We start from the raw sequence: 25133 nt of genomic DNA on the forward strand, positions 1-25133 counted from the left end.
TTTGCCATTTGTTTGCATGCCGAAAAGAGAAGACTTAAAAAAAAAAAAGCTGTTTTTTTTTTTTCTCCCCCCCTCTCCAAACCCCTCTGAAACCTAAAAGATAAAATTACTGGATCTAAAAATAAAGCAGTGGTTAAAGCCTCCCCCACACCCCCCCCCGGTCCCCCACCCCTCCCACCCCTCTCGCCTTCCTCCTCCCGCCCTCCCTCCCTCTCCTTCTTTCTGTGTGTTTGCGTTTGACAAAGAAATGATTTGAACTTCCCACTGCTTCATAAAAAGGAACCCGAGGAGCGGTCCTGCCATGTGGATGTGATTTTTCCTGCTCCGCGGCAGATGCGCCGGGGGAGCCGCCGGCCGCGGGGGCTGCGGCGCTGAGGGAAGCGGGGCCGCCCGCTCCGCACCGGCTGCGCGGCCGCTCCACCATGCGAAAGCGGAGCAAAGGACCGGGGCTCCTCGTCATGTGCCTTTCTGGCTAAAACTGTGGAAACAAACAAACAAGCAATCAAACAAACACAAATTCTGGAGCGGGGGGGGTGGGGGGGTGGGGGGGCGGGAGGGAAGGAGAAGGAGAAATCATCTGCGACCGGAGCGCTGGAAGACCTCTCGTCCTCCTACTTCCCTGAGCGAGCGTGGATGCTGGAAGGAGCCTCTTGGATATGGGATCATATCTGGTGTATCACAGCCTGGGTTTGATCCTCTGCTGCTCCGTGCTGAGCTCAGTCTACGCGCTGGTGAGTCCCTCACGTTCCCCTTCGCGGTCCTGCGCGGCGGCTCCCTGATGAGTAATTTACTGTATGTAGCAAGGATTTAGAAGGCAGAGCGCTGGGATATTTTTTTTTTTTTCCTCTCAGCCCAGTGGCTTATTTCGCTGGCAGTGTGTGCAGTTGGTCTGGGAGCTGCTGCTCCAGATTAAATTAAAATGTCTGTGCTTCCCCAAGAGTTTGAATCATTTTTAAACCCCTCCGGACAGGAACGCGTGCAGTTTGACAGGGGGCTGGGGAAAGCAGTTGGGAGATAATTTAAAAGACACCTACGGGTAAAGGGCAACTTTTTTCCTTTTCTTTTTTTTCTTTCTTTTTTTTTTTAATCCACACCCCTTTCCAAGACGACAAATTTAATTTTAATTTAATCTTTTTAATCTGCTTAATCTCAGTGAAACAGTGCCGCCTTCTCCGGCACTGAATTTGGAGAGGACCTTGGTGTGCAGGGCTTGCAGACAGTTTACACGCAGGAGCATGAGAGTAGTATTAACCCTTTGCTACTTGGCACTGTTTTCACCTGTTCCTGCACACACCGAAAGAAAGTATCTTCCCAGAGGTAGCAAAAAGGGCTAAAGTATGTCAAAACCGCCTTGGTGGCAGTGATGGGGAGTGGGCTAAGGTCTGCAGACCCTTCTCTGCAGTCCCATGTGGTCTCCAAAGCCCTTCTGCAGAAGTGAAGGGAAATGTCACACAGCATCAGCCACCAGCTGTTAACCCACCGGTGGGCACGCTGCTTTGAGGTGTGCTGTCCTGGCTTTCTCCATCCCTGGAATCACAGTTATTCTACCTTTTCCCAGTGCCTTCTGGTGTAGGAAGAGGCATCACCACCACCTAAAGTGGCATCTGCTTTCTGTGAGGGATGAAAATGTGTTTGAAAGGAGTGGGCTCACCCTGATCCTGGCTCCAGCCAGGTCCTCCCTGACCCTCCAGGAGCCATCACCCTGGGTCCTGTCCCCTGGGTTTGGTAGGGACTGCTTGGGACCTTGTGTGGGGCTGGTAGGGGGGTATTTCCCCCATATGTCCAGCATCGTGTTAGAGGGAAACACCAATAAATGAGGAGCAACAGCCCCTCGGAAAGCAATCACTGTTGCAGTCCCTCCCTGTCTTCCTCTACCTCTAAGCACAAACAAACCTTTCAAAACGTGAAGAAAATTGGGAAGACCGCTTGTAGATACCTTGAGGTTTTAGCGATGGTTGAGGTTTCTCCCCTTTTCTGAGGCTGGATTAGCATCTCGGTGAGCATGTCTGATTTAGGGCCATATCATGACAGGGCAGGTCCTGTAGCACCTGCTACCGCCCACCTCCGCAGCTCTGCTGCTGCTGAGGTCAGCACCAAAATTCCCACTGGCTTTGGTGTCTCTGTTGATACCAGTGAAAATGTGGTTTGTGAAACGGCCAGATTGGAGCTCAGCAAATCAGGACCTGGAAAAGACAGGCGAGGTTGCAGAGTGCATCTCTGGTCCCATTCTCAATTCAGTCTCCTCTCCCAGTACATCCCGCTACCTCCAGAAGGTGCAGAGGACCAAACAGTGAGCCAAGTGTCTGTCAGCTGTCTCATGTTCCCAGCAGGTATTTTATTTCTGATACCCCCATCACAACAGACACTTTCCGATCACAAGCAATGTGCTCAGCAGCGCTGGTGGGCAACAGGGGCTCATGGCTGGAGCAGCTGAGCACGTCCCATGCACCAGCTCAGGGTGAGCTGGACCTGGGCATAAACCAGCAATAGCTCTGCCAGAATCATAGAGGGTCAAGAGACCAGGGCAATTTGCTGGGAAGAGCTAGGAGAAGAATGCACAAGAGTATTTTGCTTGGTTGCATTTCCAGAAGCCTGCTCCTCTCCTGTACTGGTTTAGGGTCCTGCTGCTAGAAACCCCATTTGCTTTAATTAAGCCCAGGCCACCGTGCATGTTTCAGACACTTCCCTTGCTTTTCAGACCCACTATGGACAGCTGGAGGAGTTGCCAGAAGGTTTCAAAAGTTGTCCTGAGAATTCAGGGGCTGCAGAGATGTTGTGTGTCCCTTCTGGCATCCACTTAGGCAGAATGAGAAGGTCAGCCTAATGTCACCCCACTGTACAACAACTTGTGAGGCAGGGAATAACTTGCAGGGTGCTTAGAGCCTGACTTCTTTTCACTGTTGTTTCTTTCCCAAACTAACCTGATTTTTAAATGAACTTTGAAAACACAGAATGGTATTGACTGCATGTTTCAGCATGGTGATGTCTTGTTAGTTACACTATAAGAAGGGTCATATATATACTTGATATCTGGTGACCAGGTCTGAGTGTGTTTTATGTGCTGCCATCAATAGAAGTCACCGAGTGCCTTCCTCCTAGAAACAAGAAGAAAAAATCAATGAGCGTAGCTGCAGAAGGATGGGGATGCAAGGACTTAATTTAGAGGCAGGCTCCGCAGCAGCTTCAGGCTAAGCTAAAAGTGGTACCCAGCAGAGCAAAGCAAAGCTCTGTTGTGGCGTTGCAGTCAGGAGGATTCCCACAGACTGAGGCAGCCGACCGCTCAGAGCTTCAGGGCACAATTCATCTGTCTGAGGCTGGAAAACTTAAATCTTGAGAGCTGTGGTCCTAATTGCTGAGCTCTTTGCAGCTCAGTCGCTTTGTGTCTGAGAGCTGGTGATACTGAGATAGGGCAGAGCATGATGCAACCTAAATGTGAAGCTGTCACTGTGGTTATTCTTTTTGTCAGCCAGCAAAGATGATAGTAAAGGCACTTTTTGAAGTGAGAGTGCTGAAGCAGGGCTGGGAAATGGTTTCTTTGATTGCCTATGTCACCGGTACATCATCATGGGGCAGGACGCTGGCAGCTGGATCACTTCTCCGCAGCACGAGGGGTTGCATGTCCCTGTATTGACTGTAAACCAGGGTGGGAAATTCAGCACATGGAAAAATGCTGTGGGAGTGAGTTCTTTCAAAGTTAAAAGTGTCTGTGCAGAAATCAAGTTCCCCCTGGCCCTGGCGAGCCTGTGGCCACACAAAACCCATAGCAAGATCAGCATCCCTGTCCGGAGCTTTTGAGGGGCAGCTGAGAGGGACAGACCTTGATGTGGGGTAAAGTATTGGGTGAAGCTCTGCTCTCCTCCAGCTCCCCTGGCAATCCAGAGAAGTCATCCTCCAACATTTCCCTGGGAATATCATGAACAACACCTGCTTAAACCGTGAGGGGGATTTTGCTTGTCGACTGAGCTCTTTGTGCCTGAAATCTGGCAGCATGAGGGAGTAAATTTGGGTTAATTCTGCTATTTGGTCCAATAGCCAGGGAAGCGAGATTGGCCTGAGCCAGATAGCCCTGTAAAGATGGGCTTGAAAAGTAGATGTGTGCAAAAGGAGCTTTAAAAGTAGGGTCTGACCTCAGCAGAGCGCAGGAGAAGTTAAGCTGCAGGCACTATGATTTTATCTGAAAGACACTGCCAGAGCCCCTTGCAGAAAAACCTCCCCATGTCCTACTCCCCGCTGAAAGCCCACAGTTTGCTTTGCTGACCCCTTCACTTTTCATTTTGATGCCTTCTCTTGCCAGTCTCAGCCTGGCAGCCCCCAACTCAGTTGTCACTGGAGGAGATATTCTGCATCATCATCATCAGCCCCCAGCCTTCTGCAGGGCTTTGGACCAGAATAGCTCCATTTTGGGAAACAGGTATCAGCCTGAGCCGGCTACAGTCGGCTGAGCTCAACATGATGCAGGGAAGCAGGTCTGTGTGGTGTATGAAGTGGGTAGCAAAAGGGACCCCCACTTTACTGCAGGGGTCTTGCATTTCAGCAGTGCTCGGTGCCTTGCAGAAGGTGCTGCACATCAGAGCGATGCATTTTGGCAGCTGAATGATCTCGATGCCTTTCTGTTTGCTGGAGCCTGTAGTTCCCCAGCCCTGGCCCCACTCGGGCTGCTCGGGCAATGCTCAAGCTTCCCTCTGGTTTTCGCAGAGAAGCTGTAGCACACACACACACACCACACCCAGAAATTCGAGGGGTATCATTAAGGGATTGGGAACCTTTTCTTCCAGATATAACCCAAAGCAGGGACAAGCTTGGCCAGGTCACCTGCAGAAAGACCCCAGCCCCTATTCCCAAGGGAGCTGCATCCACAGCAGCATCAGTGTTAATCTCTGTTCAGAAGGTCTGGTGTAAATCAGAAAGTTCCCACTAAAGCGATGCTGGAGTCACCAGCTAGCCAAGATCCCAGCGCTCAGGCAGCAAAGCAGCTGTGTTAAAGAGTGTGGGGTGGTGGTTTGCTCTGTGACTTCTTGTTCCTCTGATCAGACTCACATCTTCACAGTTCGGGAAAGGGGAATGATTTGAAGTTGAATAATTTGTACCTGGAAGGGAAAGTTAATCATATTCTGCCTCAGAATACAGCCCATAATAAAAATAATAATAATCAAATAATCCTATCTAGAGATCCTGCAAATCCCAACTAGCTGTCTAGCTTCATTAAATAAAGACAGGCTCCAAGTGCAGGGAAACAATGTCTGAAATGTTCTTCCCTCCACACACGCTTGGGAGCGTGCCCATCCCTGCCTCGTGTATTTATGAAAGATAGGATTTTTGTTATTGTACATCGGGATTAGCAGATATCCCCGGATTGTAAAGTACTCAACCACAAAATATAAAGCAAACAAGCCTCCACGTCAGGGTAATGCATGGGCTGTGATTTCACCCCATGCAAGCCAAACAGAGCCCAGCTGCCCGGTGGCAAGCCTGACCTGAGCAGGCTGGGGCTGCTGCGAGCTCCCAGCATGGGGAAGAGGAGAAGCAACGGGGCAACTGCACACAGGGGGGGAAGGAAGGCTGGAGGAAATGAAATCCGAGGTGTGCCTTTTAGGTCCAGGCAGTTGTTGTTTGGTTTCTGGCCTCCTAGAAATAGCCCCGGAGCAGTGTTTTGAGATCAGTGGGATTATTCCAGCTAGGGCACTGTGTCTGCACTCCCTGCGAGGGGTACCCCCAGCCCAGACAGCTCAAGCAGAGACAGCAGCTGCCCCTGCCACCACCTCCCTTCGCTCCCATGTCCCTTTGAAAAATGATGCTGAGAGTCGTCCACAGCTGTGTGTTTTCCTGGGCCAGGTGTACTGATAAGGGACTCTCCCTGGGTGTAAAGATGCTGGCTGGAGGATTTCCCTCTGCTTGGGAAATTCACCGCTCAGCCCCTCCAGTAAATTCAGTTGAAACGAATCCCTGGTTTGCAAAGCTATTTGGGACACAGACATCACACTCATCACACTGAAACCCCCAAATTGCAGCTATTTGCAGGCAGCCTCCAACCGAGCAGCATGGGGCGAGCTGGAAAAGCACCCGGCTAGCACCCAGATACAGGGCTGGGGAAATCCTGCTCCCTGGAGTCAGTGGCAGAGCTATAGCTATGGCTCCAGCTAAACTTTGCAGTCCTTGAATTTTTTGTCTAAATACCAGGAGGAGGGAACAGCAGAGCCGGATCACAGCTGCCTCTGACTTAAGTCCCTCCTGGGAACTGGCCCTTGTCGCTGCTGAGCGGCTCCATCCTCATCCTGCATGGCTGGGAGAGGGCGGTGGGGTCCGGTGGGTGTTTAGGTGCTCACTAGACTGTGCAGCTCTCCGACCCCGTGGCTGTCGCTGGGCTCGTCTCAGCCGTTTGAGCTCTGATCCCTCCAAACTCCCTTGCCCTCTGACACAGTCCAGATCAAAGGGAGAAGCCAGCAGGGATCCCCCCCCCTGCTTTCGGATGGGCTGTTTCTCTGCAAAAGGGCAAGCATAGAGGGGTTTCTCTGTCTGCTCAGCTTCTGCTGTAAGTGAAATTTTAGCGTCTCTCAATTAATAACTGTTGCAACAGCAACAAAAATAAGGAATCGTGCTCCTTAGGGCAAGCCCTGACTGAAAGGAAGAACTCAACAGGATCAGCCTTTGTTAAAGATTAGACCGTATCAAAAATACTTTACCCTGACATGGAGAATTTGCTTTCTCCCTCTACATCCACTTGGCTGTTACAATACCATTTGGCTATCTTGACCCGTAACACCTGAAACTTCAGCTGGCCTTCAAGAGTGTGCTAAAGATGATCTTTCTGTTGCACCTTTCGCGACATGGCAATAAACAAATGACCCCTGGGGCTGAAACCCCCAGTGGAATGCCTGCTGGGTCAGACTGAGCTTTGCTGTCTTGTGTCATGGGAAGAACACCCAAACCCCTGCTTGAGGCACCTGGCTTGGCATTAATCCCTCTATTTCCACTGAGGCTAGGCCGACCCTTGCCAGTGATTACAGGGGCTCTGTGTTTTAGGGTTTTCCTTTTCTTTTGGAAGCTCAGCTTGGACTGACTTCCATAAATACGATTTGCAGGAAAAGAAAATTTTGGACTGATGGCATCCTCATAACATATCGTACTTTGATCTTTCTGTTAGAGAAATCCCTCTGACGGCATTCAGGTGAGGGTTTGGTTGTCGAAATCTTCTGCAGGGCTGGCCTGTCTCTCTGGCCATGTGTTTTTCCTTTATCCAGCAAAGCAGAAAGTGGACTTCTCTGCCCCTTTTCCCTCTCACCCCTCCAGCATTGCTGGTCCAAGGCATTTCAGCAGCACAGGGGCTGTATTCCTGTCTCCCTTCTTCCCTCCTGACCATGTGCGCCCTTGCATGAGCTGATTCAACTCACTGAGCTTGCACGAAACTACCCCGAGATGGAATAAAGAAAATAAACAGAGGAAAAGGTTTGTAGCTGGGTCAGTGAATGGCATCTTCACAGGAAAGTCTTGGATGAATCCCCAAGGCATGTGACACACACTGGGGACAAGAAGGGGTGAGCAGCCCGTAATGCGTGCCAGTTTGCCCTGACACCATGGCTGTACTGTCATGTTACGTGGGCATAAAGCCCCCCAGATCCTCTGTTTAAAACCCCCCACCCCGTTCCTGTTGTACCTCCCACCCCTTAGTGATAAATACACATACAGCAGTGTGAGCCGTGGGGTCGGTGTGAGCTCACCGTGCTGCTCCTGAACCTCCCCTCCACCAGCCACACCATCTGGTCATCAGCACACGTGGCAGTTTTCGGCTGAGCAGATGAGTCCTGCAGATAGTGCTAAGTGATGTGCAGGATAACATAGGTCAGGGGTATTAGATATGACTACATTCTCGGGGTTTTGGGGGAAAAATGAGTTTAGGCTTGTAGACATGAGATGTGTTGTGCCATTTGGCTTCAGGGCCAGAGGACAGGACCCAGCCCTTGTATTTAGCAGGACAGACATAAACACAGACTTCCAAGTGGCCTGTACAAGCTGAGATACAACAGACTTGTTACCTACTTACCTGTTTTCTAGTCTGTTGCTTGCAGGGGCAATGAAATGGTCGAGGCAAACTGCTCCTGCTATGTCCAAATTGTGGAAGGCGTTGAGCCAGGCAGGACAGCCCTGTCAGAAAGGGCAGAACAAATGAACCTTCAAAGTCCAAAGGTGTCTGGTGTCTTTGAGTCTTTCCACCATAACAAGCTCTGAGTATCAGCTGTCTGTCGGATAAGGGCAGCTCATCCAAAGGAGACTTGGCTTCTTGTAAAAGACCTCCTGCTAGATCAGTGTCTGGGGCAAGGGCTGGAGGCAGGAGTTGCTGTCTCAGCACACAAGGCAGGCTGGTTATCTCGTTTTTCACATGGTTGCCCTGTTGCTAATCAGGGTTCCTCGATGTTATCTTTACTTCAGTCCCCCTTCCCCTCTCTCCAGTCATTTCAGTGTACTTATCTGCTTGGTCTTGCCACACTGAGATCAAGAAGCAGCCTCAGTTGCACACACACACCTCAGTAAAGGCAGGACTGAAAGTCACTGGGTGTCCTTAGAAAACCTTCTCTTCCCTTCACTGAACTTTGGCTTAGGACCTAAATGGTTTATTTCTGCATGTTTTAACAGAAAAGTGAGTGGTATGCAAAACGTAACTCATGCTTGCCATGGGTTAAGGGATGAGGCACTTTGCAAGGAGCAGCAGATGGGAGGGAGTTACTACCGCTTGGGCGCATAGCAGAGGACAAATCACACAATCATAGAATCATTTAGGTTGGAAAAGACCTTTGAAATCGTATAGTCCAACCGGTAACCCAGCACTGCCAAGCCCACCACCAAACCATGTCACTGAGCACTGAGTCTACACTTTTTTCCAAACACCCCCAGGGACGGTGACCCCACCACCTCCCCGGGCAGCCTGTCCCAGTGCCTGACCAGCCTTTCAGGGAAGATGTTCCCCAACCCCCAATCTAAACCTGCCTTGGGGCAAGGTGAGGCCGTTTCCCCTTGTCCTGTCACTTGTTCCTGGGAGCAGAGACCGACCCCCCCCTCGCTGCACCCCCCTGTCAGGCAGCTGCAGGGAGTGAGAAGGTCCCCCCTGAGCCCTCTTCTCTCCAGGCTGACCCCCCCATCTCCACACCACTGAACTGGTGCTCCAGCCCCTTCCCCAGTTCTATTGCCCTAATGACCAATTAACTTTTGGTCAATTAAATGATCAATTAACTGAGACTCAGTGAGGCCTTGGGAGACTGTGCCACTGTTTAGGACTACTAGTAAGTCATTTAATCATCTTATTGCCTTGATGTATCCCCCTGGTTTATATGCCTTGAGGACTCAAGGGATGCAGCATCCCGGAAGAGCTCCACCCCATGCTGTATGCTAACCACAGGAATGGTGCTGGTAGCAAACACGGAATGGGACTTTTCTTACCTCAGGAGGAAAAGGAAGATTTCAGGAGCTGGAATTGCCCTGGTGCTGCTGTGCCCAGCAAGGCTGGGACTGCTGGACTCAGGAGCATCATCTGAACTTGATATTGCTCACACTTTGCTGCACCGTGCTGCTCCCCTGCTCCATCTCCCCACCGCCAGGCCAGCCTGCTCTGTCATTTCTGTCACTGTCTTTGGCCTCTCTTTCACAAGGCTGGGGAGAAATAAATCAACATTTTTGACCAACATGGAAAGCACAGGGGGCTGCACTCAGACCACTCCCAGTAGGCACATGGAAGCCCAGCAAAAGACAAAGCTGACTCTGACTCATGCACTGACTCACTTGCACCCAGACTGTGTTACTGCGTTTCCCTTAGCCCCAGGACCTGAAAACGGTCTCTAACCCGCTTTATTTAGTGACACAGTGGGTCCAGGGGCTCCTGAGACAGCTCAGCCATAGGAAAACATAGGCTGGCCTGGAGTAATTAAATTTCATTGATCTTGTGAATTAAAAGACATTAGGCAATGCCTGATCTCCTCTAGAAGCAAACAGCCAGTAGCTTCTTTTGTTTTGCAAACATACAAATCAAATTCCAAAATTCAGTGAAACCACTGGAATTATTTCCACGCACTTCACATACTGTTTCCATCTATCCCTCCTTTGTTGCCTAAACCCCTGCCTCACCTCAATGTTACCTTGACTTTCTCCTCATCTCCTACATCCCAAACAACTTCTCCTTTTAGGCACTGAGCAATCAAAGCTAAAGTAGCTTTGATGCATTGGCTATGGCGAGTGATTGCAAGGAAATGACCTCTTTCTGCTGGCTGCACTCGAAGAGTAAGATCAATAAAGCAACATTACGTAGCATATCTATTTCGTGGTTAGCAATTTCACTCAGCTAAGTAAAAATACACACACACACACAACCTAACATAAAAGTGGGAGGGAGCTGATAAAAGGTGGGACTGCTAAGAGGTGACCAACGTAGAGAGCTTCAAAAGCTGGAACTGCTGGCTTATCAGGAGCAACTTATGAAGCCTTTGACCTCTCGGAGTTGATATCCTCAATGTTTTCTCTGAGTTTGTGTTTTCTTCCAGCACCCTCAAGGTTACACTCACTGATTTGCTTGCTCTAGATGGCATTTTCAGTAAGGAGAGGCATCCAGGAGTTGGGCTCTAGCCCTCCTGCTGACTTTCCGTATGCTTTCAGGCATTTCTTGCTCTGTATGTTCAGCAAAGGCACAGAGGACTTGTGGGGAGCACACAGGACACTCTGAGTTTGGAAACGTAGTTTATCTTTATTGTTCTTCCCAGAAAAGGGTAAGAGAGAGAACGATGGCTCTGTAAGCACTGAGGTGGAAATGTTTTCCCAGTCTAAATAGCCATGGTTACTAAACCGCACACCAGTAGGTGGTCAGAGGGGCTGATGCGCTGTATCTGATGCAGACATGGCTTATTTTCACTTGTGCTGCATCACCAGGACTGTTTACTCAGGCTAGCCACTGGATGGGGACAAAGCAGGGTAGGGCTAATTTCCCTGCTGGGCTTTGATGTCAGCAGCGGGTACTGGTGCATCTCCAAGCTGCCCCATATCCTCGAGGGACCCCCTCAGCTGCAGAGCATCCTGGCACGCACCACCTCTGCATCCCACGGACCCTGGGTGGGCCTCGAGGTCTCATTTCCTCAGCTGACAAAGACACAGGCTTTGGTACAACGCTGTTACGTGTGTGTGTATCTACAAGTGAGCGGGGGGGCATAACTGTACGGAACTGACTCATGCCGTAGCATTGTTAAACAGTCTCGGAGCATCCCACCATACGATCCCACTGCAGAGTACCAGCTTTATCTCCAATTCATTTCCCACCATGACTGGTGTTTCTCCGTCAGCCTTTCACCACCACAATGAAGCATGTTTGTTGGTTTGGTGCCTTTTTTTTTTTTTTTTTTGTTTCATTTCTGGGATCAGATTTTCTCTGTGATTTGCCTTAACCTCATCACAGAAACCACAAAGCTCAAGGGGCCAGAGCCTTCTGCTGGCATAAATCGGTGGTGTTCCTGTGGAGTGCAGAAGGGCCAAGAGAATCTCATCTGATGTCAATCAGTGTCTCGGCAGGGAAATAAGGAGAGAGCCGGAGGGTAAATTGGAGAAGCCCAACTGGCACATGCTGGTCCTTAGGAGGAATCTGGACAGGAGGGGAGAGAGTTTTGCAAATTGAGAGATCTGGGTCGGATGACAAGCTCCCAGTTTCCAGATGCTTCTCCAAACCATGTTCGGCCATTCTTCAGTAGCTTCGTTTGTGGCTGGCTGCCTTGTGCAACGAATGCCATCTTGAAAGCATTTAAACAAGAGCAATTTGGGGCCAGGGGACACATGGACTGACGACTCTAAAAGTGGGGAGCATCACTCTTGTTTCTGGCTGCGGTGGCAGTGGGGAAGGATGATAAGCATAAGCATGCTGGCAGGCTGGATTTTTCAAACCACAGGATAGGACTGAATTCAGCTGTGGATTTGGTTCCATCCTTAAAGGATGCCAGATCATGATGTCTAAATCTCTGAAATTTGAGCAAATATAGCATCACTGTTCAAAGCAGACAGTGTAACAGATGATTACTTTTTCTTTTCCCCTACACAAATTCTCACACTGATTTTGCCCTTGCATACCTTAGTGTCATTGACAATGTCACTGTGATCAATGAATTGAACTTTAAGTACCGTAGGACTGGAAGTGGGAAATCAGGCCTTTGAAAGTTACAGCTACTGCATACTACTAATTTACTTTGTCATCAGCAAAAGATGACTCAGGCTGATGGAGGATCAGGGAGAGGGGAGAGTGCTTCAGCTGGTGAAAATGGAACAGTCAGCCCTTGTTTTGCACCAGGTAAGGATCCAGCCCTGGTTTTGTGCCAACAAGTCTGAGCACAGAGGATCACCATAGGGGTCAATGTGGGCATGTGCTTGGCTGACCTGACTCAGCACTTCCTAAGGCGATAAGGGCTCTGAGCGACCCAGATAAGCAGAGCAATGGTCAAGCCAGAGGATGAACTGACTGCCAGCCCATGAACAGAGCTGGGTGAAGGAGACACCTGAGGTGGAGTAGGAGCAGACCGCCCAGGTGGATCCCTGCGACCTTCCATTTGCCAGTTTTCCTGTTTAGGCTGACATGGAGGTGAATCTCCCACCCCTTCTGCAGTTGCAATGCAGCCAAATCTGCTGCATAATAGGCGTCATCATTGCCAGTGGGAGCATGCATGGATGAGGGTCTATAGGGCATGCACAGAGGGAGACCGAGCAGACATGGACACGCAACTCCTTTCCCAGGCTGGTGCCTAACTCCCTTTTACTCTGCTGACAGTGCCAGCCTTCATTAGCAGCACCATTAGTCCTCCAGAAGAACCAGTTATGCATTGTCTCACTGCTGTGGTGGTAGCTTTTGCTTCTCTTCTGGGTTTCCTCATTCACTGCTTTCCCCTTTGCCTCTTGGTAGCACCGTTGTTCCTTACCCTACTGCTGGCCCTAAGCCCCTCAGATTTCAAAACAGACATCTAAAATGAAACAGAAGGGAAGAACACTCCATTGGGAAGGACCTTCTTAGGGTTCAGAGTTAACACGCCGTAGAAAGTGGACCAGGCAAAGATCTGTAGTTCATCCCTCCAAAAGCATTCAGGCTGGAAAGCCCATGTTTCCCAGAAAGCCTGGGGGGCAATGCAAAGCAGAATGAAACAGGAAGAGAAGGCTGGTTTTGACCCATAAAATTCCAGCATTTTCTGTCTTCCAGCCTTGTTGCTGCAAGGTTGGGGAAAAGGAGTGTGACAGACGCTGGAACAGGTTCCACACCTCCTACAAATCACCTGTTCAAGGCTGGAAACATGGTGCTCAAGATGGTGAAGCTGATACAGAATCATTTCAGTTGGAAAAGACCTTTAAGACCATAAAGTCCAACGGCTAACCCAGCACTGCCAAGCCCACCACTAGGTATCTCCAGCTTGTTGGTGTACAAAGAGGATACTTGCAGTGAAGACAGGTCATGAGATGGCAGGAGATAAGACCATTTTGGTGTGGGTCCAAGGCCTTAGCTAATAGCCTTGGGTTGACCCTGGAATAGGGCAGCAGGGGGACATGTCCTATCGCAAGGGCTGACAGTGCTTTGATGGGGCAAGAGGCTCTTTTTGAACTGGCCAGGGGAGAGAAGGCATTGAGAACCATGGCTGTTCCTCGAGTCCAGGGAGAAGGATGGACAAGAGAAGACAGATGAGACTTCGGCACTGTCTAAAGAAGCTCCTAGCTGATGGGACTTTGCCTTTACTAATAAGGAAAAACAGGCTGGCCAGGGATGAGCAAGCTCCCTGGCACTTACCAGCCTGCACCACCCCAAATAACACCTAGGCACGTTTCAGGTGTGCTGTAGCCTGTAGGAAGTGATTTGGATGAGGCCACACTGCTTTGGAAAAAAGATATTGTAGACATATGGATGTTGGCACGGCTGAAGGTGACAGAGAATAGGACCCAGCTGATTTATTTTTTTACAGAGGATAAGCTGATGCTTGTAGTCCCATGGGAGGGGTCCCATGCCTGAACAGGTCCCGCTCCATGGGTGCCTGGCTGGATCCCTGCTACAGTCACATCTAAAGCAACAACAGCCCAAACCAGGGCTTTTTTGGGACTCCCACCAGCATCCACTGGCCGGTACCCGTGGCTCGGTGGGATGCTTCTACCTCCACAGGAAGATGCCCCACTGGAACGTGCCACAGGGTGGATTTTGTCTCTCGCAATGGGTGGCAGCCAGGGATTTTCACTCCGGGGATCTCCCTTTTCCCCTCCATCTCCCACCGAGGCACGTGCAGCCACCACAGCTTTGTGCCTTCCCCGGCGGCTCCAGGGCCATGGCTGCCCTCAACTCCAGGTGAGCAGCCTGTCGGGCTCTCCAGCATCTCCCCCCACCATGCCCAGCAAAAGGAGGAGACGAGGGGGATGGCGGAGGTGACTGGCTGGAACTGGGAGGACGTCATGCCCCAGAGCTGCCTGCACCGCACTGAGGCTCAATGTGCCCCGATCACAGAGGTGGCCTTGTTGTAGGCACCCCGGCCACGCGCCGCTCCGGCCGCTGCTGGCAGCTCCCGCTCCCAGCCTGTGCCTGCTGCCCGGTGGCTTTTCTGGAACAGATCCCCCCACACACACTCCCCGAGCAAAGAGAGGGGGGTCTGCAGGGAGCTTAGGAGAGAGTGGGGAGTGGGCTAGTGTCCCGTCTCGGCTACCGATGGTGCCGGCCCTATCGCGTCGTGAATCAGGACATTAATCAGTGTTATGGGGCTTGGGACAGGGTCAGATACCTGTGGTTTGAGGCGTGCTGGCAGCGCTCGGCATCGCCGGAGTCATAATACCACACACTGCTCATGAAAGAGTGGGGCTGTGACGTTCCAGGAGGCATGGTGCCGGGGGCGGGGGGGGGGGGGGGGGGGCGGGGGGGGCGGGGGGCGCAGGGAATGAGGACGGGCTGGGGAGGTGGCTGCTGATGGGGGTGGGAAAGGAAAGGCGAGAGGAAGAAGGGAAAAAATAGGAATAAAGGAAAGGAAAGGAAGAGAAAGAAAGAAAAAGAAAGAAAAAGAAGGAGAGCAAGCAAGAAAGAAAAGAGCAAGAGAAGGAAAGCAAGAAAGAAAAGGAAGGAAGGAATGAAAGAAGGAAGAAAGGAAGGAAGGAAGAAAAAGAAATAAGGGAAAAAAGAAAGGAAGGAAGGAAAGAAAGAAAGGAAGAAAGAAAGGAAGGAAGGAAGGAAGAAAAAGAAAGAAAGAATGAAAGAAAGAAACCCTTTCTATGCGTTTCCAGGCTGCCTTGCCTACAGGTGTGTGAGAGGAGAGGGCTGCCTGCTTTATAACCCTGCCTTTTGCGTCCTCTGTGCAGGGAGTTTGCTGCACATCCCTTCCCACAAGCACAGGCAAGAAAGTGAGGGTATGAGAGCAGGAAAATTAATTGCACCAACCAGGCAGGAGAAGTGGCAGAGGAGGGTGGGAAGGCAGGCCCCTAAAGGCTGGGCCAGGAGTTTCGAAGAGAAATAAATGGGATCCCTGTTCCTGGGAAGGGGGGGACCAGTGGAGACAGGGTCCCATCATTGTCCCTGCTTTGCTTTCCAAGGCAGCATGAAGCAGGCTCTCAGCCTGTGTCTGGCTTTCAGAGGATACCAGGTGTTACAAAGTATAAGGGAAGTTGTCAGGAGTTCAGGTCTGGGTCTACCCAGGCAGCCTGCAGAGCTTTCCATGCTGGTTTCTCTCCACCTATGACAGGACACCAGGATGGGAGAAGATATGGGGATCTGCTATGGCAAGACAGAGGGGTCCCAGCAAGGGTGCAGCCTCACCTGGGGACTGCCCTGGGAGAAGCATGCTGTGGTCCCCAGCCTCAGAGCTCCCATCCACCCCTGACCCTCCCAGTCCTCCCAACACAAGCAGGGAAACTGGCCCAGCCATGCCATCCCAGGGCAGGAAAGGGACTGTAACACAACACTACAAAGGCACAAAGCTGGGAAAGTGGAGAGTGTAAGGACAGAGGGGTCTGTGTTTGCCCTCAAGACCTGAACATGCTGTGAGGTATTTGTGGGGACACCTTGGCTATGTGAAGTTGTGTTTTCCTTTCTATTGCTGCTGCCTGGAGGGAGGCAGGACTCCCCACAGCAAGCATGGGGTTGAGCCTGACACTGACTTGCTTGGAAGTCAGATGAGACGGATCTCACCTGCTTTTGGAGGTCACAGTCTCTCCCATCTCCAAGGGAGGGTGGTAACCCAGTTTTCCTCCATAGGCAGCAAAGATCCAGCAAGGAGAGACATGCTACAGCAGGACCCCCAAGGGGAGCAGATAAGACATCACAGTGGCGATGAAAGCATCGCTCTACTCTTGGGACAGCCTGGGCACTGAGCTCGTACCACAAATATCTGCAGTGAGGCAAGCTGAATCACTGGGTGGGACAGAGGCAGAGCAGCCCTCAGGAGACCCTGGGTCTGTCTCCCAGGTCCCACCAGCACAAACTGACACAAGCTGCTTCTGCCTGTGGTCCAGGCAGCCGCCAGCCACCACTACACAGGAGGTGCTAGGCCACCCTACAAGGCAAAACCCCAGGCCTGTTGGCTTAGCGTTGCATCTTTCTCTTCTTTTTTTTTCTGTTCTTTTACCTGTTTCTGTAGTTTTATTACTGCGTCTTTTACCCACAGTGGGCTTCAGGCCATCCTCCCTGTTTTAAGACAATAATGTTGTGTTTGTGGAATCGTGGTTAGTGGCATCAGCAGGATGTTCTCAAAGGCTTCCCATTTTCCGTGAACACTGTCTGCTCTGAATTTATTTTGCCAGCTGATGCCAACAATAGACCTTGTAAGTCTTTTCACCTCTGCCATGAAGAAAAAAGTCCTCTTCAGCCTCTGCAGTACAATGGACATTTTCTCCTCCCAATGAAAGTTTGCAGGTAGCACCCAGTGCTGCAGTGCAGGAGACCCTGCCTTAGCAACCCATTTGAATGATTACAGGTGGCAAACATCCCCCAGATTATGGCAGTTGCTTAAAATATCATGAGCTTTTCAAAAAGGGGAAATTTTTATCTAGTTTTGTCTCTCCTTATTCTGGCACTCTGGAGTTAACCACCTCCAGCTTCTTTCTGGTGCCATGGCAGGTAAATGCTTGCTTCTATTTTAAATGTGAGCTGTGTGCCCCCCCAACACGTGAGCTAAGGCTCAACGAAAACCAGAGTTAAAAAACACCAGAGAAAGGAGTGAGAACTCCCAGTCCTGCTGCATGTCTGGCTACCCATGCCCTTAAAGGGTAGGGGAAAATGAGTAAGAAAATCCCGTTATCTTCTTCCTGCATGTCCTTCAGCAAGTCATCCTCTGGAAGGAGCTGGCAAAGTAGGTGTTTAAAGAGTCTGGGGGTGTTACTGAAAGTAAAAGTTCTTTAGCTGTTTTTCACGTTCATCATCTAGCCAGTCACTGTGTGGTAGAGGAAAGTTTCAGGGCAAATTAAAAGAAAACAATAACGCTCCATGTTTTTACTCCTCTGGGGATTACTTCTGTGCTTTGTTTGTAGAGGAAAAGGTGTTCTGGAAACGCCTCAAAAGAAATTTGGCTTCATTTGTTTGGTGTTTTGGGGATGATTTTGATTTGGGGATGCATTTATGACATTCAGAGTTAGGAGATCTTAACATTGAAGTTTTCATGTTTAGATTTTGGAAATGTGCCTTTGGAAAGAGCAAAACCCTGCATTTTGTGCATGAATTAAAAATTTAAATTAATATTTTAAAAAGAAGTCCTGAATATGACTGAAAGAGGACAGTCACAGTGAGAGCCCCAGAGCCAAAAGTGTTCTCTGGGAAATGCAGAGACTGTCTTGCACTAAATGAGCACAAGGTGTTGCAAGTAGCTGTATGAACATCTCACAGGGGGATACTTAGGAAGCTGCTTTATCCTCCAGGTGCTCCTTTTCCTCTTGGCTGTGTTGGAGCTGGAAGCTTTTAGAGGCAGAGATTGCCCCATGCTCTGGTCCAGGTTCCCTTGGGCACCCTGGGCAGGAGACTCTGAGATGTCTAGGTATCTACCTGGGCTTTGTGGTCTGAGCTTGTCCATGGAGCTCCAACCAGCACAGCAGTGAGCCTGGGGAGAAATTCAGTTCTGTCTACATAGGCAATGAAGGCCCAATTAATTTGCCTTCATGTAGTCATCTAGAGGCACCCAAGGTGTCCGAGATATCTGCCAAGAGCAGGTAGACATGGCACAGGACCAGCAGGAAGCCATGGAGCAGAAGCTGGAAGCCAAGTGAGCTATTGCAAGGCATCAAGTTGCACTCGACACCTTGTTTCTTGCCACTGAACAACCTCTAGCGAAGCAAGATTTCAGATTTTCCTCTCTGTGGTCAGTGGAACAAGACAGAGACCTGGAAAGGGTGCATCACCCCTCACAAGTAGAGTCTGTGTTTCTCTGCTGACTAAGTTGGAGGGATTTACCCTAGGACAGCTCAGGTATGTGTGGTGGATTTTGGCCTAAGTGATTATTCTGTAGTAGTTTCTGGACAGTTCCAATTCCTGGTCAGAACCTGCAGCTGCTGTAGTAATGCAAGTGGTTGTTACCAATGAAATTCCCTCCAAGACTGCAGCAAGGCTGGGAATTTTATCCTTCCTTTCTGTCCAGGATATTGGGCTTCAAATCTAATGATGTGTTTTAAATAAACTTTTAAAAATGTTTTTGTTGGGGTAAAAAAGCCAGAAAGCAGCCATTTATCTGCTTGTAAATAAACCTACTAATTTAAAGAGCAGAAGGAAAACACCCACTTGAGCAAGGACTTTTGAGAAAACCATGGCAAGTCCCTGTCCCTGCCATCTCTTTGCATTTTCACGTACCGCTGGAGAGTGGCTGGTACAGCTACATCACAGACCACCATCTTCTTCTGGAACATCCAGACCCACAAGCAGGACCTGCTCTTCCAGGCTGTGCCTCACTGGTTTTGAGCCTGCAGTCCTCATCTTCATTGGCAGCAATGGACACCGGGAGGTTTGTGAAAGGTGGATAAAAATCCCAAAGTCTGTCACAAATAGACATGCAGGTTTGCTGCGAGGTCCACACCTCCACCAAGAAATGGTGAAGGGCTCACAAATGACAAAGAAACGTGGGAAGCCACCAGTCAAGTCAGTACTGCCTATGTTCTGTGGCCAGGGGAGCAGTTAGCCACCAATTCTTCCTTTAGACCACCAGGATTTGAATCCTCTGACCCTGAGTTTAAAATGTGGGTGTTTACTCTGGTTCTGTAGGGAAACTGGGGATCACTTCTCAAGCCCTCGTCAGCCACCGGTGTGGATAACTGGCTAGCTGAAAAGGGTCACATAGACATAGTCCAGCTGGCTGGACAAAAATGCACATCGCTCTCAGCTTATCTGAAGTAAAGCAAAATACACTGTCTTTGGCTGTCCTTGTTACACAATAACAGGAAGATTTTGGTGGGAAAAGAATGTTGCAGGTGGGAACAGAAAACTACAGAAGAGAAACTAGGGGTGGGCTTGGTATTTAGGCAACTAACCAATAATGAGCTTAACTTTTGTAATATGTATGAGCTAATTATAAGAAGGCATAAAAGGTGACTGTAAGAGACAATAAACGAAGTCTGCTGATCACTCATATTGAGTGACTGTGTCTTCCCTCCGTCGCGACACACCGGCTGTTGTGGACCATGGCATGGGAACACCAGCCTGGATGGAGACCGAGTGTGCTGCTGGCCCCTGCTGAACCGCAGACCTGCAGGTGGGATCCATCTCACCTTCTTGAGCCTTTTAAAAATAACTTCTTGAGGTTTCTTTTACAGTCAGTATGTCAGTCAGACCTCTCCTCTCATCCCATGTAAGGCGGTTTGTGTCACCTGATGGTTGTTCCTTCTTTTCTTCATGGTCTATAGAAAGAGCCTTGAACAACACGCTAGGTTAGATGCTTAACCTTTATATGGCTGAGGATGGAGATGGCCCCGCACCAAAATAACCTGTGTGCTATTCCTGGCTCTGCCAGTCACCCCGGGGTGACTTTGAGAAACCCCTTCCTTTTTTGGCTCTTCTGTCCTTTGTCCAACTCACTTCTTTAGGCTTGGCTTTCCAAGTATCTAGGTACTAAACTGAAATCTGAGGGAGTTATCACCAAAACAACTTTGTACCCTTATTTCTGGGCCCTGAGCCATGAGTTCCTCGGAAGAGAGATGTATTTTGCTGCAAGCGTGCATGAAGATAAGCTTAACAGCAACAGACCCTTATCTGCGGCTTCAAAATGTGCTTGTCCTACAAACAGTGATGTAAATCTCTAGCCTGTACCTCCCACGGAAGTCACTAATACAGATCTATCGGCTTTGGAGTGGTGGCTGGTTTTGCTGTAGGCAAGCAGCCAAAAAGAACATCTTCCTGTCCTCCCCCTCCCAAATCTGTTGTGCAAATCTGGTGTCCCATTTTAGGTGGGGCTTCTTTATTTTCAGTGGCGCAGGATCCTCTGCGCGGAGGGGAGCACACGTACAGAGGCGTGCATCCCACGGACACCCTGGCTCTGCTAGCTCCTGTTCCAAGGTGCTTGATAGCAGCAGACCAATAGTGGATGATCTAAGGGGACAATGAGGATGGGGGCTGGTGTCCCTCGGTGCCTGCTTGCACCTTCAGAGGATGGAGTCTGGCCAGAGAAGCTTTCTGCTTCCTCATCGCCTCTGCGGCAAATCAACCCGGGATGGGAGGGAGGGGGGTGTAAAAGAATCACAGTTAATGGATTTGAGAGATCGTTACAACGGGAACTGTGCACGACAGCGTTGTGGTTTCAGCAGCCGCTCTGAAATTACCATCTTCCCTCTGCATCTGAGTGCTCATGGATATTGTTTCAGACTCCTGGCCAGCTGAGCAGGATAAGCTGAGCTTGGGTAGGGTGTCAGTTTGTTTTCTCCAAAACTGTCTCCCATCTCTTTGTATTTCTCCTGAAAAAGTCTATGAAACTTTTGACTGTTTAGGAGGTGTGGCCTCTGATAGCTTTTGGGTAAAACAACTCTCCCTTGTGGTGTTTTTTAATATGCAAATGCATATTTGATCTGGGGAACTCTTTGCCGTAAGACTGCATTATGACCAGAGGTAGAGAAGGATTCAAGTATGGGCGTAAAAATGGGTAGAAGTACCGTTAACATGACATAGGTAACATTTTTGGGATGTATAACAGTGCTTTGGGACATAGCCGGTCTGCTCTAAATACAGGCCAAGCAGAAGTTTCTTCCAATGGGAGACTATTTAATAGCTTCATATCACAAAATTTCTTTCACCTTCATCCAAGGCAGGTGGTGCTGGCCAGAATCAAAGGCAGGATGTTAGAATTCAGGATCAAGGGTATCACAACCAAGCATGGTTTTGCAGCTCCTTCAGGCAGAGGTCAGAGACCTGCCGAGTCCCAGGCAACAAAGCAGAGCATTTAACCTGATGTAGTCTTGAGAGCTCAAAGACTCCAGCAAGTTCCAGAACTCTTTACAGGAGAAAAATGCTTTGCCCACAGGAGAAACTCAGAGACTAGTCCACTCCCCAGACACGCAGAATTTGTGAGCTAGCATTGGGATCTCTGCTTTGAATAACACTCAGTGGATCGCTCTTCCATAAGAAAGTCTTGTTTGGTCATGCCTTCAATCATTGCAAGTCCTCTTTGCCACAAATTTTTGCAGTAATGGATCTAACTACATGTTGCACGAGTGTCTCATACCTGCCACATCCTGACTTTCGCTGACATCCCACAATGCATTGTCACTCCACAGCTCCTGCAGCCAAGCACTGCCAATGCTATTAAGAACCATCCTTCTCCTTCTCTGAAAAGACCCAGTGGCCTTGAGAGGGATCCTCAGACCTGTATCCACCTACAAGGAGCTGTCAGCACAGCTTCCATCAAATTGCTGAGGACACATTAGAAGATTTTTGGTGCAAAGGTTGTGCATCTGCCATAAGCACCCCTTCAGTTCATTGCTGCTGAGCAGTCTTGTCGTTGTAATAGAGTCCAGGAATAATGCTGTCCCATACATCCAGCAGAGGAGGTGACTTTGTCCCACTCTGGCAGGCAATGACTCAATGCCACCTTTGGTTTGAGTTTCCACCAAGCTACCACATGAAGCTACGAAGCTTCTACATGAAGCTACTACAGCAGCCTTCAGAACAGTGGGTTTCTCGCTCGCAGTCCATAACTGCCAGCCTATATACAGCATGTCTGTATGTTGAAGAAACCCCTCCAGGACCTGCATGAGGCTCCACAGCCTCACTCAGAGCATGACAAGGCAAGCCCTTGGCATTAAAAGCTGACAAATCACAGGTCCTCTGCTTTTTATGCTGCCTGCCTGGATTCAAAGTTGAGACCTTCATCCCGTCCTTCTAGACGCTCCATGTCCTACATCCAGAATATCAGAGAAATCTTTAACTTTGGCTGCAGACATTAATAATAACAGCATTCTTTGGTTGCCTTCAAACCCTTTATAGCAAGTGCAAAGGTCATCTGTGCAGACAGACACCCGGCTGCCCAAGAGCAAGACAGAACTCATGATCTGTGAGGCTGAGAAGACATCTAGTCTGGGGAGGATCAAGGGGGCACATGATCGCAGCCTTCCAGCACATAAAAGGCTTCTGAACAGAGGAAGGAAGAGAAAAGAATGTTCCTTATGTCCCTCAGGGACAGAAGGTAATGACATTAGATTGATGCTAAGGAAATCACATTAGAAGTCAGGAGCTTTCTAAGAGAGGGTTGCAGGGCAGGGGAGCTTGCAGCCTCCTGAAGGGAGAGAGACTGTCCATCGCTAAGAGTTTCTACAACAGCTCCAGCACCTCACCAAAGAAATTACAGCAGAGCTGATTCTGCATTTGATTAAGCAAATGGACACGGTCCTTCCCACCAGACCTGTCTTTCTAACAGTTCAGCTGTGGCACAGTTTCCCCAAAGACCACCCAGCCTACCACCTCCACCTTCCTCCCCGTACCCAGCACCTGTTCAGTTTTACTTTCCTTCTCTAAGGCAACTTCCAGCAGAAGATAGATGAAAGAAACCTAATCAGGACCTTTCAAAACCCTGAGACAATCCCCTCTGCACAAAACTGTCTTTCGGAGAGGAGGAAGCAAACAGTATGTCTTAAATGACCCACTAAATGTTTAATCTGCTCCTGGAAGTTTTTTGCAGAGGCTAGTGATGACTGGAGGATGATGCTATTTTAGTGGCCCCAGCCCAGAATGGCAGCCCTCTAGGACAGGGAAGCCCACCAGCCTGGATAGAGCTGTCTAATGGAGTAAGACATTGTTGTGAGACTCTTTCTAAGTGTTCCTGTCTGAAAGCAGCTATCTGAGCTGTCAACAAAACCTTCCTTTCTCTAGCAGAACAAAAGCAATTTGCCTCCAGCGAGGCTGGGTTTCCTTTGTTATGCAACTGTCAGTGGTCTCCGAGTTTAACTGTGTAATTACATTCTCCACAGCTGGCTTGGGTTCAGTAGGTTCCTTACTCAGCCCCTAGCTGCCAGGCACTTGCACAGCACGCTAATATCGCGAAGACACCCTTCAGCATCCCAAGCGTGTATGTGTGCATGGAGGGTGCGATCCTCAGAGCAGATTCCCAAGTATGCCCAGACCCTAGTGCAAGGCTGGGCTAATACAAGACAGTTGTTCACAGGAGTGACCAAGCTGACAGCTGCTTTGCATCACCCCAGCCCAGCAAAACAGCTCCTGCAGGCCAGCCAAATCACTCCCTGCAATCCTCGCTGTGTTTACTGTATCGGTGGTGTTTTACGGCGTGTTTATATCTGCTTCATGTTCTGACTTTCTGGCTAGGCACATACTGTCACTGCAGAGCACGGGCGCGTGGGAGGTGGCATGAACGCAGCAGGACCTGGACCAGCCTCTGCTTGTGCTCAGGGCAGGTGACCCATGAGGAAACCTGTCTCCTCTGGATCTGGACCCGAGTTCCAGGTCTTGCTGGTCCATGTTCTCCAGACATACACATGGATCTGCAGACTCGAGCCTTCCAAAAGCACTGCAAGTTCAGACCACTACCAAGGTATTTTCTAAAAGCTCTGGGCCATTATCACCTGTGTATGAACCCACGTGGCTGGGAGAACCAGCCCCCTCTGAACTGGTGCCAGTTTGCTCCCTCAGCCACCAGTGCTTTTTGGAAATATCACCTGTTGTGCATCTGGGTAGCCCTGTGCAGCATCTGTCTGGTTATCTACTAAATAAGTACATAGGTAGGGGAACCTCCAAATCTTTTCCGTCTAATTAATGCTCCGCTCCTCTTTTCCTCCTTTTCAAGGGTTATTACTTCTCATTCCTCCTGTTCTACCCAGGAAATGCTGGGATGCTGCCTTTCATAGAGTTCCCAGGAGGTATGACGTGCGGAATTAGACTCTATAACTCGAAAGTTATAAAGTAGGTATGTTTATTGCGCGCAGATGCACGGGGGATCGCTCCTCCACAAGCGTGCATACCCGAAGTAACGAACCATCTCACATTTATACAATGAACAAATGAATATTCAATTAACGCCTATACATATTCGTTACCTAAACCCCGCTTCGTATGTTAATTAGCTTATCAGTCCGTTTCCTGGAATGTGGTGGTCTTGCAGGTTTGTAGGTGATTCATGTTCTTGTGACCATCCGATCTTCTTCAGGTGATTGTGACCACCCAATCTTTTCCAGCAAGGAGACTTAGCACTCCCTCCCTCTAGATAGCATTTGAATGTCTCTCATCTTTTCTTATTCTCTTTTAAATAGCCCCTTTGTTAGAGGAAGAAGGGCAGGCGTCTCCCCTTTGTTAGAGGAAGAGGGGCAGGCGTCTCCCGTCTCCCCTTTGTTAGAGGAAGAGGGGTCTCCCCTTTGTTAGAGGAAGAGGGGCAGGCGTCTCCTCAAAACTGTAGTTGTCACCGCACCCATGACTAGTCACCATACCCACATTCCTTAAGCAGACACATACAATCACAATCCATGTCCATTATCCCCATTTCACATTATTTCTCCATATCAGGTAGAGCAGATCAATTTTTAATTCAATTTCCTTTCCTTCTACCGTGGGTTTATCTAATAGTGTAAAGCACCTAAAAGGGGCAGAAAGCTGGAAAGAGACAGCTGTATTTGCTAATGCCCAGAAGGGTGGGAAATCAAGGCAGGACTGATACTGTATATTTCTGTCTACCTTCCAGGAAAAGAGCATATTATTTTCTTGCAAAAGT

General features: G+C 49.5%; 1 protein-coding gene across 1 annotated transcript in view; it reads left to right on the top strand.

The window, feature by feature from the left end:
* Window positions 1-218: 218 nt before the first annotated feature.
* The window catches only part of PTH1R (parathyroid hormone 1 receptor), a 121859-nt gene continuing 96944 nt past the window's right edge, over window positions 219-25133 (top strand). Inside the window, exon 1 of the mRNA XM_056336788.1 lies at window positions 219-731. Coding sequence (XP_056192763.1) covers window positions 657-731 — 75 coding nt within the window. The 5' untranslated portion in view covers window positions 219-656. The remainder of the gene's footprint in view (window positions 732-25133) is intronic.

Source organism: Falco biarmicus, chromosome 4 (assembly GCF_023638135.1).
Source record: "Falco biarmicus isolate bFalBia1 chromosome 4, bFalBia1.pri, whole genome shotgun sequence".
NCBI lineage: Eukaryota > Metazoa > Chordata > Aves > Falconiformes > Falconidae > Falco > Falco biarmicus.